The sequence below is a fragment of the Aspergillus versicolor genome, assembly GCF_001890125.1.
Source record: "Aspergillus versicolor CBS 583.65 unplaced genomic scaffold ASPVEscaffold_9, whole genome shotgun sequence".
Classification (NCBI taxonomy): domain Eukaryota; kingdom Fungi; phylum Ascomycota; class Eurotiomycetes; order Eurotiales; family Aspergillaceae; genus Aspergillus; species Aspergillus versicolor.
The window spans coordinates 414,913-428,609 of NW_024467532.1; the positions used below are offsets into that span (position 1 = coordinate 414,913).

General features: G+C 50.5%; 6 protein-coding genes across 6 annotated transcripts; 3 read left to right on the top strand and 3 right to left on the bottom strand.

The window, feature by feature from the left end:
• Positions 1-816: 816 nt before the first annotated feature.
• Positions 817-1,950, top strand: ASPVEDRAFT_86847 (uncharacterized protein; the record flags this gene model as incomplete). The annotated part of the gene is made up of 2 exons (XM_040817922.1): positions 817-1,208; positions 1,260-1,950. 2 exons carry the CDS (start codon positions 817-819, stop codon positions 1,948-1,950), a joined length of 1,083 nt encoding a protein of 360 aa, XP_040671264.1.
• Positions 1,951-2,745: 795 nt separating this feature from the next.
• On the bottom strand, positions 2,746-4,499 carry ASPVEDRAFT_55386 (PH domain protein; the record flags this gene model as incomplete). The annotated part of the gene is made up of 4 exons (XM_040815067.1): positions 2,746-3,957; positions 4,021-4,113; positions 4,174-4,299; positions 4,365-4,499. The coding sequence occupies 4 exons, from the start codon at positions 4,497-4,499 to the stop codon at positions 2,746-2,748; spliced, it is 1,566 nt and encodes a 521-aa protein (XP_040671265.1).
• A 1,456-nt stretch (positions 4,500-5,955) lies between these two features.
• Positions 5,956-7,992, bottom strand: ASPVEDRAFT_137895 (arrestin family protein; the record flags this gene model as incomplete). Its single annotated transcript, XM_040807447.1, has 5 exons — positions 5,956-6,774; positions 6,829-7,257; positions 7,317-7,635; positions 7,724-7,867; positions 7,931-7,992. The coding sequence occupies 5 exons, from the start codon at positions 7,990-7,992 to the stop codon at positions 5,956-5,958; spliced, it is 1,773 nt and encodes a 590-aa protein (XP_040671266.1).
• An 824-nt stretch (positions 7,993-8,816) lies between these two features.
• On the top strand, positions 8,817-10,108 carry ASPVEDRAFT_45023 (uncharacterized protein). Its single transcript, XM_040813188.1, has one exon. It carries the CDS (start codon positions 9,144-9,146, stop codon positions 9,624-9,626), a length of 483 nt encoding a protein of 160 aa, XP_040671267.1. The 5' UTR covers positions 8,817-9,143; the 3' UTR covers positions 9,627-10,108.
• Positions 9,388-10,466, top strand: ASPVEDRAFT_856190 (uncharacterized protein). The gene is made up of 2 exons (XM_040817724.1): positions 9,388-9,966; positions 10,119-10,466. Exons 1-2 carry the CDS (start codon positions 9,630-9,632, stop codon positions 10,259-10,261), a joined length of 480 nt encoding a protein of 159 aa, XP_040671268.1. The 5' UTR covers positions 9,388-9,629; the 3' UTR covers positions 10,262-10,466.
• A 2,143-nt stretch (positions 10,467-12,609) lies between these two features.
• On the bottom strand, positions 12,610-13,258 carry ASPVEDRAFT_138892 (SNARE domain- containing protein; the record flags this gene model as incomplete). Its single annotated transcript, XM_040807525.1, has 3 exons — positions 12,610-12,768; positions 13,018-13,126; positions 13,233-13,258. 3 exons carry the CDS (start codon positions 13,256-13,258, stop codon positions 12,610-12,612), a joined length of 294 nt encoding a protein of 97 aa, XP_040671269.1.
• Positions 13,259-13,697: the final 439 nt, after the last annotated feature.

Below are 13,697 nucleotides of genomic sequence, written 5' to 3' on the forward strand. Positions count from 1 at the left end.
CACTGGGCTATTCCGGAAGCGGTTACCCCACGCAGTCAGCTCGCTCTCCCTCGTCCAACAGCTTCGGTCTCCGCAGTCTTCGGTATACGTCCTCTTCTGACGTCCACTGCTCCTTCATCTGCCGCCAACTGCAGTAGCCCTTCTCTTATTGTTGCGCTGACTCGGTCCATCCTCTGACAGGCTGCAAGGTTCGTGGATCTTTCTCTGTTTCCCCGAGCTCTCCCACTCGGGATCGACTCGCCTTCGCACGACACATGAATTGCTACCCGTTTGAGTTTCGCCTTGACTGTTTATCTTTTTAATTCTTATTTGCTTTTTTGCTTTTTTGCCTTTCCTGTTGTCTTTCTTTGTATTTTCTCATTTCTCATTCGACATTCTCCTCGATACCCAAGTCAACTGTATGGAGCTCTCCGCCCCCCACCCAAGCCTTCTCCCCACGCTCTTAAAACGCCTCACTGCCTGAGTCGTGTGCGTCTGTCAATTTTTAGCCCGTTTGACCACCTCAGGGATGATCATGAGCCTGGATCTTGCATGGCGCGCTCCGTGCTTATCCCCTGACTGGGGAAGAGAAAAGGGCCGTCTCTCCCGGCTTCTTGTGTATCCATCGTGCCACTCTTACTCCCCTTGACATTTGAGTTGGCTGTTGGCTGTCGATTCAGTACCATCATCTGCCTGACTGCGTACTCTTTTCTGCCTATGTTGCCAATGACATAAACCTTATTGTTCTTGTTCTGCCTATATCATATTCTACTGCCTCTCTTCTTCGTGCCGGCCCTTCCATTCTTATTCTACTCATATACTCTGCCCGAGAGCAATATGGCTGAATTCAAGCATCCAGTTAACACTGGTTTCTCCCAGAAACCAAGCATCTTTGACGACCCTCACTATCGTCCTTACTGGGCTCGCCGTGAAGTCCGATACGCGCAGGACCTTCTTGACTATTCACCTGACCCCATCGAGTACGAACACGACGACAAAGACTACTGGGACAACCACTTTTTCTTCCCCGAAGACTGCTCGTGGTCCCCTCCCAAAGACTGGGATATTGATGACAACACCTCCGAAGAAGATATCGCCGCTGGAGAGTGCTACGATCACCACGACGCCACCATGATACCCGGTCTACCCGATATCAAAATGCTCGATGCGGAGGCCCTCTCCGATCTGCTAGAGGACAACCTTTCACCGCCAGAAATCACCTCCATCTTGTACGTACTCTTGTGCTCTACCCCGGCGATCTTACTGACAGCGTACGCTAGCGTCTTTGCCACCAATGGGGCCATCTTCGCCTACTCCTCCCCTCTCCCATCCAGGCAGCTACGTAACCTGAGTGCTACCTATGGCGCTGCTTATACGTGCTACGCAAAGAACGCTTCCAGCGGTAATCTTACCGGTGTAAACCCCGCCAGCCATCCTTCATCATATGTTACAGCCCAATCCGTATCACTGGGCGACGTAGGCTCGATTGTCTTCGAGCTCGACGACCTAGTCGCCGTCGTGACCAAAATCGCAGACAAGGTCCTCCTTGCCGCCGTCGGTCCATCAAAGCCAGCGGATGTAGTTACAGAAAACCATAACCCAAATAATGTCTCAACGTCCAAACCAGGCTCTCCATCATCCGGACCAGACGCGCAACCAGAGTCCTCACACGCCCCGGCATCAGGGAACGCCAGTGAATCCACATCCAACCCTCAAACCCCAGCAAATGGCACCATCGCCCCGCACAACACCAACCGCACATCCACCCCAGTCAACGCCAGCGGCTACATGACAGAAACGCAACTCGCATCACAATACGAAGTCGACCGAAGCCGCGACCTCGATCGCCTAGCAAGCCTCAACCTGTCAACACCGCCATCTACACTCCTCGCCCTGGAATCCAAATCCGCGGCCCTAGGCCGGTTCCTATCCCAAAAGCTTGAAGACCTCGAGAGTCCGGAAGATTTTTAAACCAAACCCATTACAACCGCCACCACCCTTCTCATGATGAGGAAAGTTTTTCCGCATACCCCTGTACATGTCACCCCCAACTAAGCGCAACATCCTATCCACCTACGTCACGTCGCGTTGCGTCGCGTTACGCCACGCCACCAAATCAATGAGAGTTACTTTGCATGCTTGAAGCAAATTATGTGAAATAAGCCATGTCATGTACTGTACGACTTCGATCTGAATTTTCTTTTTGCTTGCCTACCTATCTACCTAAGGTATGTCTTTGAGCCACGTATCCATTCAGTGTGCCTTTGATGCATCAATTATGTCACTGTCGTCGTCATCATCATTGTCACCACCGTCGCATCCACTTTCGGCGTGTTTGTTGGCTGTTTCTTGGTTTGTTATTGACAGCTTGGTTAAGTATACTCATTCTAACAAGGCATGAATAAATACGTTCATCCCAGGGTAAAGTTATAAGTAGTCACTGGTTGTAAGTGAACGTTTAAAATTTCAACGGAATATATACATACGTCTTGAAACAATGTCTGCGTTTATTGCAAATGTTAAATTTTGTAAGTATGCCAAAGGCATCACAACATAAGGCTTGGCAGAGACAAGACAGGGATATAAACTGAGATATAGGGGAGGGAAAATGTGACAGAAATAAAGCATTAGAATATATCAATCAATTAATCAGAACAGTATAATATATATAATATAGGGTAAATATATCAAGAGAAGTAAAAGAAAATAAATAAATGTGATGTGCGTTTTGAATCATTAAGTTTGAATAGAGACATGACACCGAAATCAGGACTTCTCTGAGGGTCCCTCCGCGGTCTTCTCCGCGGTCTTCTCCGCGCCCTTCTCCGTCTTCTCTGTAACAGGAGAAGGAACCTTTTCAGCAGCACTGCCTGTCGTAGCAGTGGTGTCAGTACGACTGACGGCCGGCGGGGAGATGGGGCTCGCAGCGGCGGATCCGTTTTCGTATGCCGGGGGTTGAGTAGCAGAGCCCGGGGATGCTGCGCCGGGACTAGTTGGGGATGTAACGGGGGACGCAGTGGCAGCAGCAGCAGCGGTGGTTGTAGCGATGGGGGAGTGAGCGGTCTCCTTGATGACGTTGATCCATTCCTTTGCGTCACTTGAGGAGTTGGCCTTGAAGACAAACTCGGTATTTGTCTTGAAGGCGTTACCGACGACATTTCCGGAGACGTCCTTGCCCTTGATGGTAAAGGTGTTCTTGACTTCGTCGATCGAGACGACGGTACAGTCGGGGAGGTAGAGGGAGATCTCGGGTTCAGGGTCCTTGCTGAAGTCATCGTTGTCCTTGAATTCGTGCAAGTATCGGGCGTGGGTTACGACGTAGTAGAAGCTGGTGAATCCCTTGAGAGCCATGCGGGATTTCCGTTGCAGTGTACCCTGGATAACCGGTTCCGTAGTGGGGTGGTCCTGGTGAGGGAAGGTGATGTTGGCGAGGGATCTCGGCGGAGCATCCGGGTCGACAAGGGTCGCGTCGTTCCGGGTAATGAAGTTCACCCACTCGAACTCCGGTGGGATTCTCTGAAGATTGCCCAAGATGTCACTGTACATTCCCTTGTGGCGGTCAGTCTGGCCAGTGATGAAGACGACAAGCTGCTCCATGGCAGCCTGGACGGTCTGCAGCACATGGGCTTCGAATTGCTGGAAGTTGTTCTGCACCGCAATGATTTCCTGTCGGTTGTTGTTCTCTTCGATGACCTGCTTGTTCAGACGGTGATTTACACCGCGACGAACAAGATAGGGGTCGTGAGATGTCTCCAACTTGTTCCCGGAAGCCGAATCCAGCGCAGCCGTCTGCTGGCCAAGAAGATCAATATGCTTCTGGGTAATACTTCGAGCCTTCTCAACAGCCTTCGCGCCCTTGGAGGCACCAGTCTGCAGCTCCTTCGACTTGGCCTTGATCTCCTTGTGGAGTCTCTCCAGCGTCGGAAGCACAGAGCTCTTAAGGTTCTTCTCTCCATCAGCGTACAGGTTAATCATTCCCTATATCATTAATTAGCACCTTGAACCCCCCATATCGCAAAAACGTCAGTCGTATGATCATACCTGAGTGTTTGCACGCATATTCTCAAAGAACGAAGAGACGCCGCCCGCACTCTGCGAGAAATGGTGCCCCTCTTTCAGTGGCTCGTTGACCGTCTAAAGCCGTCCAAATCAGTATTCAAGAACGAAAAAGAAAATGGCCGATGGTCAACAAACCTTTAAAACTTTCTCATAATCCTTTGACATTCCCTTCTGCACCCGGGCCGTCACAGAGACGTAATCTTCCAAGTATCCGCACATGTGCTTCCAGGCACGAAGACGCTCGACGAGGAGGTTGGTAGTCTAGAACCAGTATGCAGGGTTAGCATGGTCCATGAAGCGTTATTCGGGTTCTTGCGAGTACATGCCTCATTGCTATCAGAACCAGGAATCGCCTCATCGTCACTCATAGAAGCACGGCGGTAAGTGCCCGTGCTCACAGTCCGCAGGGTATTGGACCGGGTTGGAAGCTTCGATTCCACCGGACTCGAAGTAGCCGACATTGTTGCGGAATATCACGGAAACGTGCGTGGCTAACTGTTCTCGCAGAGGTCGACTGAGATTGAAATATGGAGGTATTAACGTGGGATATTAAGCCACAGTGCACTAAACGTCTGGAGGTGTTTGGGGGGAAAGGGGGAAGAGTCGGAGCCACAATAACAACTCCAAGAAAACAATCAAGCCTAGCTTAGCAGCTTCCGTTGCTTTCCTAAGGCCTGGCCGGTTAAGGCGCTCTTAAGATGCTCGCCAAGTGGAGGGGGTGGGTCGTTGCCGCCCAACCAGGGAGAAGGAAGGAGGGTGAGATTTTAAGAATAATATAGATATAGAAAGGAAAACAAGACAGAGGAGGGGTTGGTAAGGACAATAAGAGGTACTTTCAGGGACAATAGAAAAAACACGAGACAGCGAAGGAATCAATTTAAATGAAGGGAAAATATGATGCAAACGTCCAGGCTTTGAGTGACGATCGAGGAGGGGCTCCTCACCGCCTTAGCCATTGACGCCATCAATTCGCGATCTCCCTCACCTTATCCCGATCTGGAAATTCGACAGCTGGAACTTGGCATTGGCCAATGCCCAACTTCAGGGTCCATTGGCTAATCTTTCTCCAGGTGTGGCTGTGTTGTCCGGATCGACGCCCTTCTCCTTGCTTCGCTGGTTCCCTTGAAGTCCCTTTTGTCTCGATTTGGAAGACAGATCGGGATTCGGGAAAGTTCTACTGATGTGGCTGCGGGTGATGAACAGTGCGTTAGGAAGGATCTTCGGGTTGCCAGGGGCTCTTGTTCAGCGCAGTTCCGAGCGTCGAGGTTTTGGATAGCAGTAGAAGACATGACGGTGAGTTGAAGCATTGCTCATGAAACAGCATCCGTCCGGTTGTATCCAGTAGTTTTGCATTTGAGACCTTCTCCTAACGTCGTCATCGGACAAGTCAATGATCATCACCAATAATAGGAAGTAATACAGAGCTAGACGCCTATGAATCAAGATGAAGATAAAATAGAAAGTGGAAATTCCAATGCTTTATGACATTATATCTATTGACGTAACTCGTTTAACCCATTGTCATCACTTTTATTATCATGATTTCCGTTCCTATAACCCACCCGTCTATGTAAAACGCCAGTCAGACCTCCATAATCTCAGGAAGGAGTAGCTTCATCTTTGAAGATCGACATGCTGCAGGAATATAAATACAAATAAAGAAAAGCCCGTGGGCGATTTTATCGAAGAGGAGTTTAGGAGATTCTATAAACAAAGGTAAACAGCGTCCCGCGCTGAAAGAGTTTCGGTCGTAATGGTGTAGCCATGAGAGGTGTAGATCAGCTTCGGCTGTCGGTAGTATAATGGCTTCAAAACGTGCCGCTGGAAATGAGGCGGCGGGTATATGTTTCGCAGGCACAAATTATCGCAAGAAAGAAACAGTTATTGTAGTTGTTTTCGCGGGAATAAGTTCGATGTCTAGGCCCTGCCCCTCGCTTGATTTAAGCGAACTCTACGCTCGTCGTCGGAATGACTTTGTGAGCGAGAGTGGAGGAAATGAGGCCGGTGGAAAAAGTCCATAGGGGCACTGAAAGGAGAGTCGGTCCCACGACCAGCACCGCGTACATGTGCCTGCTGGGGCGACTGTGGTGTCGACGTAGTAATGTCCTGGGCGACAACGGCTTGATAATCTGGCAAATCATTGTCGTGCGGCCGTACAGAAGAACGGACAGCGGTGGAATAACTCGGAACGCGGCTGAGAGTCTCCAGTTCCGAATAGTGCGGGTGAAACGGTGTTGCCACTCCGGAGGGCAGAGGCTCAGGGTCAACTTCGTCGGAGGGCCGTCGCGGGAGTTCTGGGCTTCCAGGGCTTTGGGTGTTGGATCCTGAGTGAGCTCCTGGTTCCGAAGTGACGCCAAGATTCTCAGGCTCGGAAGGAGAAAGTCGATTGGGCGTGTGCACATCTAGATTTACCAAACGGTTGTGCAACGCGGAAGCGGAGATGTCGGTGTTGGTAATTGCATTCATCGAGGCGAGGTTCTCGGCTGAGAGATTCCGGCTGAGTGTGCCAAATGGAGTGCCTGGGCCGCTTCCGGGGCCGGGTGTTCGGTAGCCAGAAGGGTCGACTTCGCTGTACAACTGGTCAAACTGGTGCTCTCCGTACAAAGGAGGCGCCTGCTGGGCAAGGTCGTTGATCGCTCTTTCGGCCGTTTGAGGTGCTGAGTCAACGAGGTTGTTGTTGTCGTCAATCGCGAGGTTCGGGGAGATGAAGATCGAGACGGGCAGAGTGGCTCGTAACTGAAAACAGCCGTTAGCACACCTAAAAGGTTCAAAAAGATAATTCTTCCATACCTCGCTAATATGGCCGTCAGGATTGAGTAGTTGAACTCTAAACTTCAACTTGTGCCGAATTTTGATTCCTCTTGTATCTGTATCTTGCAGGCATCTTGTCAAGGTCTTGGGCAAATCCAGCACGCGAGAAAACTGATAGCCCTCGGCCGCCTCATCAATTATTTCCAGGTGGTTGTCTCCATCCAGCTGGTGTTCGTCGTTAATTATCGTCCTAGTAGTTTTGTAAGTATTGCGAATCGAATCCGGGTCTTCTGGGTTGAGGGTGAGGTCGTGTGTTTCGACTAATTGCGAAATGATCTGCCCAATTCCGAGACCCTTCAAGAGAGGGATCAGTTTGAAGTCAACGCGGATGCTCGTGCCGAAGATGACCGCCTTGGTGGGCGTGCTAATAGAGTACTCGATTTTGTTTGGCCAGATGTTTTCGACCGACTGTGAAATGGTGTCAGCGCATGTGATCAGCATGCCGAGGATATACAAGGTCCACAAACCATGGCGTGAGAAAGCTCCAGCGCGCTCGACTCCAGGGTGCGAATGATACGGAGGGGCCTCCGAACGATAATGTCCTTTGCGTACTTGCGACCGATTTCTGCTTTGAAGCGGTAGGTGACATAGGTATCCGAGAGACCCTCGACGCTCTCCGGCATCGAGCCTTCCAAGATAATCTCGAAGGGGTATTCGTAGTTGCCCGCGGGGAGAATTTCGGTCTTGCTCTTGCCAGCATCTCTGAATCGCCATGTTTTCTCGTAAAAGACGCGCTCTCGCCAATTCTTGCGCCCGCCGCCTGCGGATGTCGAGGGGAGGTGCCAACTAATGCACGTTTGTCGTCAGCAGGCCATTGCAGGACCCTTGCCGCATACCCGGCGGATAAAAATCCTGGAAGGGGCCAATTACTCACCAGACACGCGAGATACCCGTCAAATGCAGGCGAATATGCTTGATAGAAATCGGTTCGGACAAGCAGAGGATGAGCTTTCCACTCAGATGGGCGCTGGCAGCTTCCTGCTCACCACCGCGAAAGACGATGTAGTCCTCATCGAGGCTGACGTAGAGAGGGGCAGAATTAGCAGAGTTCGGGCGCGATCCCGAGAGGCTGGAAACTCACCGGATGTCAAAGTACTTTGCGTGACTCGCACTGCCGCCGCCGCTGAAGAAACTGAGCGCCATGGCAGCAACAAGGGGATGGAAAACAAAAAGGCAGAGATATGGCAGCCCAGCAACAGGGGAGGAGCGGACTAAAGTATAAAAACCAAGGCACGGCAAAAATCCGAGAAAAAAAATGGAAAAAGTATGACACAGATAGGGCACTGAGCAGCGATCTTCGGGTCCCACCAGGATGTGAATGTGAACTAAGTGGAGAAGACCCAAAACAGCCGTTTCCGTCACGGTTCGATAAATCGATAGCCTGTGGCGATGGCGATTACATGGATTGAATATTCGCTGGCGGGTCCGGATGATGTGACTGTTGACTAAGCTCGCCCAGGGCACCGTGAAGACGAAGATAAGCGGCCTCTTGGTGGAATCAGCGCTGCCTACTGGTACGCGACGTATAGCTGTGCATATATAGTTCAGTCGCTTCAGCCACTGCGCAAAACGCGGTCCGCCTGAAAGAAACCACAAGAGGAAGGAACAAAGCGCAAAAGTACTTGCAAGTTGCAACAAGGTAAACTGTACAAAAGGAAAGGAAATGAATAAAGAAGTGTCCTTTTGATTTCAATTAAATAAGTTCGCTATTTTGGCCCTCGACATTATTTTCCCACCTGGAGCGCCCGCTTTATCACCTCTGCCTGTCAGTCGCCAGGGCCCGGGCTTATCGTCCGTGCTATGGGCTGAGCTCGTGCTGATGCGTTGTCATGAGACGACGGACGCCTAATCGTTTCCCACCCAGTATGTAGTTTACAGAGAGTAACATGGTTCTCTCAGCTGTCCAAAGTCCAAATCCGGCCCTCAACTGTTTTGGGATCGCCCCGGGTGCGATCTGCCGTGAAAGTCAATTCTCCGCGTTCAGGAGAGACAATAGTCTCCCAAGCAAAACTCATGCTTCTCGTAGCTTCATTGTCTTGGTATCTAGTCTACCGGTCAAACTTAAGGTCGTATTTACTGTATACGCTGCGGGGCGGCGATTCGTGTGCTACCTGATATGTAAACGTTACACCAACCCCGTATTATATGAGCTTAACTATGCTAGTATCAAGTATTTCTGGGTAAAATAATACCCATCCAGCGACTACTCATTCGTCGCATCGGCCACGTTGCTGACCGCATCTGCAGGATATTATTGCCTGACTTCTCTCCGCAGAGTATGGCATGATACTCAAATGGCCGATCTATACTCACATGTAACTAACTGCCTGCCCCGCACGAGCTCCTGCTTTCTGCTTCCTGCTTCCGTGCAAGCATCAGTAGACATGAGCATCCGACTCACTGCTGATGAATTCATGCTCAGGCTAAGCTCGGCTCTGCAGAAGGACCACAGTGGAGAGCCGGAAGATCATTCAGTGTGCTCGGTGAACCTCTCGTCGAGTCGTCGACTCGTCATCACCTCACTCTCCACCGGCTATCAAAGCACTGATGCACCAATCTTCTGCAAATCACATCATTTGCATGAGATCTGCGTCCTTGCAGAAACGAAGGAAGAACCGATGACCATTGATGAGGCCCTGTCGAGGGCGACAAAACGGAGGAGGCACTTGGACGACATGGATATCAAAACACCAGGGGGTCTGGACACTGCTGGGGTGTCGTCTGGGATGGAGCAGCCCAGGGTCGCCTTTCGTTTGGTGCGGTTGATCGTCGTCTAATCCATGCACCTCAGAACCAGTTACGTAGCACTTCCTCAGTTTGACCCTGTTGGGGAGCAAGGTACTTTTTCTCTCTCGACAGGGACATGGCACTTCACATTCAATTCGCCAGCAGCTAAACAATTTGAATCAATCTATCCGCTGTTTCCTCCGGTTCTCGTCGATAACTCGATACACGGTACACCGATATATCGGGATCTTCCGGAGCAACATGTGATCCGGAGCGGCGCCTCCTTCTCCGGCGCCAGTCGCTGCTCATCCCCACCAACTGATGCCAATATCATTCTACGATTGCCATCGCCTCAACTCCTCGGATCTCTTAACTGGTCCTGTACTCCAGGTAGGAACAATTACATTCCTCCATTACTATTGTCTAGGTAACGATGATGTCGCCCTATTTCACAGATTCGTCGCCTTGACGCAACCATGATATCATGAACCTTTCTATAAAAATCAACAACCTAAAATAAACTTTGCGCGTGTCTTGCGCAGTTGTGACTCGACGACGAACCCAAGAGTGCCAGGGTTTCCAGAATAATATCGGATGTTGTCCACGATCAATGACCAACCACCAAGCTAATAACCCAATCCCAACGCGCTTCACTCGTCCGCCAATAACAGTTGACTCCCTATAAGAGGCAAACTCAGAGTCCAAAACCGACCGGAAAGCAGCGACGACCAAGTGGGACTGGCAAAGTAAGGGACTTTAGTCTTCACTGCTGTCGTACTTCAGAGTGGGGCCCGTCATGGCGCAATTGCATCTTCGCGATATTCGTAAAAACTCTGTTCCTGTTACTCAATGCATGCCTTGGCCGCTTGGCTTGAGCGTGGCTATTAGCTAACCAGGACATGCAGGGTGACAGTGTACACTACGTTTCGGCGGTATGACAGGCGGAAGATTGCGATGTCCAAACTCGACAAGAGCTTGCAGCTTCGCGTCCCACCCGGAAAAGCAGAAGCGGTACGCAAGACAGAATCTAGACTCAAGATCACCTAGTCTACGGAGTACGGACACCCGGCAGCACCACCAAGCCTGCCACTCGGCATGCCGAAGTCAACCACATCTCCTGCAAAAATCCAAAGAAATACCTGCAGCGCGGTGTCCCCATTCGGAATAGCACGGTATAGCCCGCACCGAGACGGAGCCTGCGTGCCCTGGATGAGCGCTCCTGTTGGTCGATCGGGGAAAATAAAATGGAAAAGAAAAGCCAGTTTCAGGTATCAGCTTGCGATGGTCACGATAAGAGAATTTCAAGGCTAAAAGACGGCAATTATTGGAGCCGCCGGAAACTTCAACCTTCAACCACCCCCTGCCCCTGGTCTTCCGGTGGGTATCCCAGCGCTTATCGCTCTCCTGAATCTCCTCCCCGAGACGAGGCGGCGGCGGATTCTACCGTGAGTTCCACTTCGAAGGTTCAGGTTTTTTATGCCCGCCGGGTCCTCCTGCTCCTAGAGTCCTAGTCCTTGATCTTTGACTTAGGAAATACAACGTCTCTACGGACTTGGTTCGTTATCCGGTCACCGGCAACCGGAAAGAGTCCCGAGGTGGCCGTATATGTTTTGACGGTCGGGTTCACTTCGGGTTCCTGAATTTTAGGTCTGTCGTACACCGTAGATCGTGGCATGGAAAGTCTGGAACAGCCCACCCTAAGCTTCTCGGATAATTTCTCCCGTTCAGCAAGCCATACGAGGCTCCTGTCCGTATCAGTTACACAGAGGTACACATTATGGCATCAACCCGTGCCGGCCTAACCGGCTAATCAATCATCCAAGGCGAAACTACCATCGAAACGATGCAAGCTTGTTCCATCCGCCAAACTCGGCGCCGAACGTCCATTCTTTCAGTCCGTGCCCATCACGCAATCCTGACAGGTCTCAACTACAAGTGGTGCTCACTGAAGTGGTCGTCCGTATAAGGCCTAGCCTGCAATTGCACGATCGGAATTCCCAGAATCGCGGCATACCCAGACCAAAGGCGATGGCGTGACGGGAGTCCTGACACCCTGACACCCATACATTGGATTATTCTGCTTTGCCGATATACGCGACCCAACCAGATTTGCCAAATATTGGCCGCCTAGATAGATAGAGGCTAGGCCTAGGAGCGGTGGCCCGATCTCTCCAAATCTCGGGCTGATACCCGATTGTTAGATACCTGAGGCTACGATGTTAGTACGTTATCTTTCTACCTATACTGTAGCTCTAGAGGCCCGTGTTATTCATGCCCCTCCGTCTTTGGTGGATTTTACTCTTTCTTGAGACGGTATTATTGCCGTAGGTTACCGTATGTATCCTGCCTCTTGCTCAAACGTTCAAGCTTAGTTGGATGGTGTGGGAATGGGGTAGCCTTATCATGCAAGTATATATATGTATATGCATCAGCGGGTACAAATGCCCCCATGGATTATCAAACAACCCATATACTATTTCAAAGGTCGTTTACCCTACCCGGGTTATTTAGTGCCAGGTGTAGCCGTACGAAGGTGGAGTAAAATATATATTCTCATGATATACAGGCAAACAATTGACACAAGAGCAGCCCCATTATTATACAGTAATTTAATATCAGCGTCGAAAGAAACCCAAAGACCTAGAGCAAGTGGGCGACCTTATCTCAACTCGGCTCTAAGGATGCACAAGAAACCACCTATATCCCTCATCATCCTTAGGTACAATTCGTATAAACGGACGTGACTGACGTGACTGACGTGAGTGCAAATTACGAATATCCCGTCAGCACAAATACAAGCACAAGCAGATTGCCAATCTCGCCAGCGAGATCACGCTGCAACATCAACTATACTAAGTACTAGTAGTACACCCCTCTCTCCCCCTCGCCTCCCATTATTATGTACGTACGTACGCATCGCATACGCCCCGAGGCCCACAATAGCCCAGCTAAAACCCAGCCAACGGCCTCTAATCCCAAGTCTGTAACGGAGCCATAACATCAGTCGGCTGGAATATAAAATAAACCACACCCCTAAAAGATCCACCCAAGGATCAACCAAAGCAGTATCCCCGCACCGACGACGATCCCCGCAATCTTCAGCACGGCGACGGTATCGCCCTGCCGCGCCATCCGCGTAAGTCGGGATGCGCTTCCTGTTAGGCCTGTCGAGAGGGAGGAGAAGACTTGGCTCTGAAAGAAATATTGTCAGTTTCGGTTTGCTAACCTGGGGTCGTGTTTGAAGCAAGGAAGTAAGGGAGATAATGAAGATGCTGGAGTCGACTCGGATTTATATTGCGGACTGGTTTCTCGGATAGACACCCAGCTCTGGGAGTGGCAAGATCCGGTCATATTGGATCTCCCCGCAAAACCGCCCCAAGACTCGACCCTTCTCAATAAACAGGGGCCCCAAAAAGAAAAGAAAAAGAAAAGCGAACGCACCGAATGATCAAGCGTTTCCTGATCGCGCGCATTGTCATAGATATCGATCGTGACGTTCTTCAGGGCGGAGACTTTGCCCGAGAGGGAGTTTAGGAGTTCGTTGTTTTGTCTGCCAGCGGAAAGAATACGTCAGCAAATATTTCTAAGTTAGGGCTACTTGCCTGTCTGAAAGAAGCTGGCATTGAAACAGGAAGAGGGGAGAGTTGGAAACGTACTGTTCTCGTCCGTAAGCGTCCGCCATTTTGATCTCCGGGTGGTGATTGCCCCGGTTGAAATGAAAGATCAAGGATAGGGGTCTTCGTATGGGTTTTAGATTGGTTCGAAAGAGGTGGTATCGAAGGAAGTAAAGCTGGTACCGAGACTACAGGGTAGAGCGTGATATTTGCAGGAGGACGGTTTTGTCTGGGGTTGGCGATCAAATCCCCATGTCGATGACGATGGACACCCAATCACGTGATCGCACAGCCACAGGTCCTACCAAGGCCCTCCAAATGATGCAACAACCTACGTTATGTAGCAAGAACTGTTCAATGCTCAAAACTGTAATTAGCGATCCAGTCTACTATTATACAGCCTCTTTCCTACAGAGACCAACATCTGCAAGAAACCGCCGTGTCCCAGGCATGCCGTATGCTGCTCATAAAATATTCGCAAAAGAAAAGACAACGGCCTGAACGAAA

What these genes read in the sequence shown, in the direction of transcription:
- ASPVEDRAFT_856190 (XM_040817724.1), top strand. Translation starts at nt 9,630, where the DNA reads ATGCACCTCAGAACCAGTTACGTAGCACTTCCTCAGTTTGACCCTGTT. An exon ending in TAACTGGTCCTGTACTCCAG is followed by an intron (nt 9,967 to 10,118) that starts GTAGGAACAATT and finishes TGTCTTGCGCAG; the next exon opens with TTGTGACTCGACGACGAACC.
- ASPVEDRAFT_45023 (XM_040813188.1), top strand. Translation starts at nt 9,144, where the DNA reads ATGGCCGATCTATACTCACATGTAACTAACTGCCTGCCCCGCACGAGC.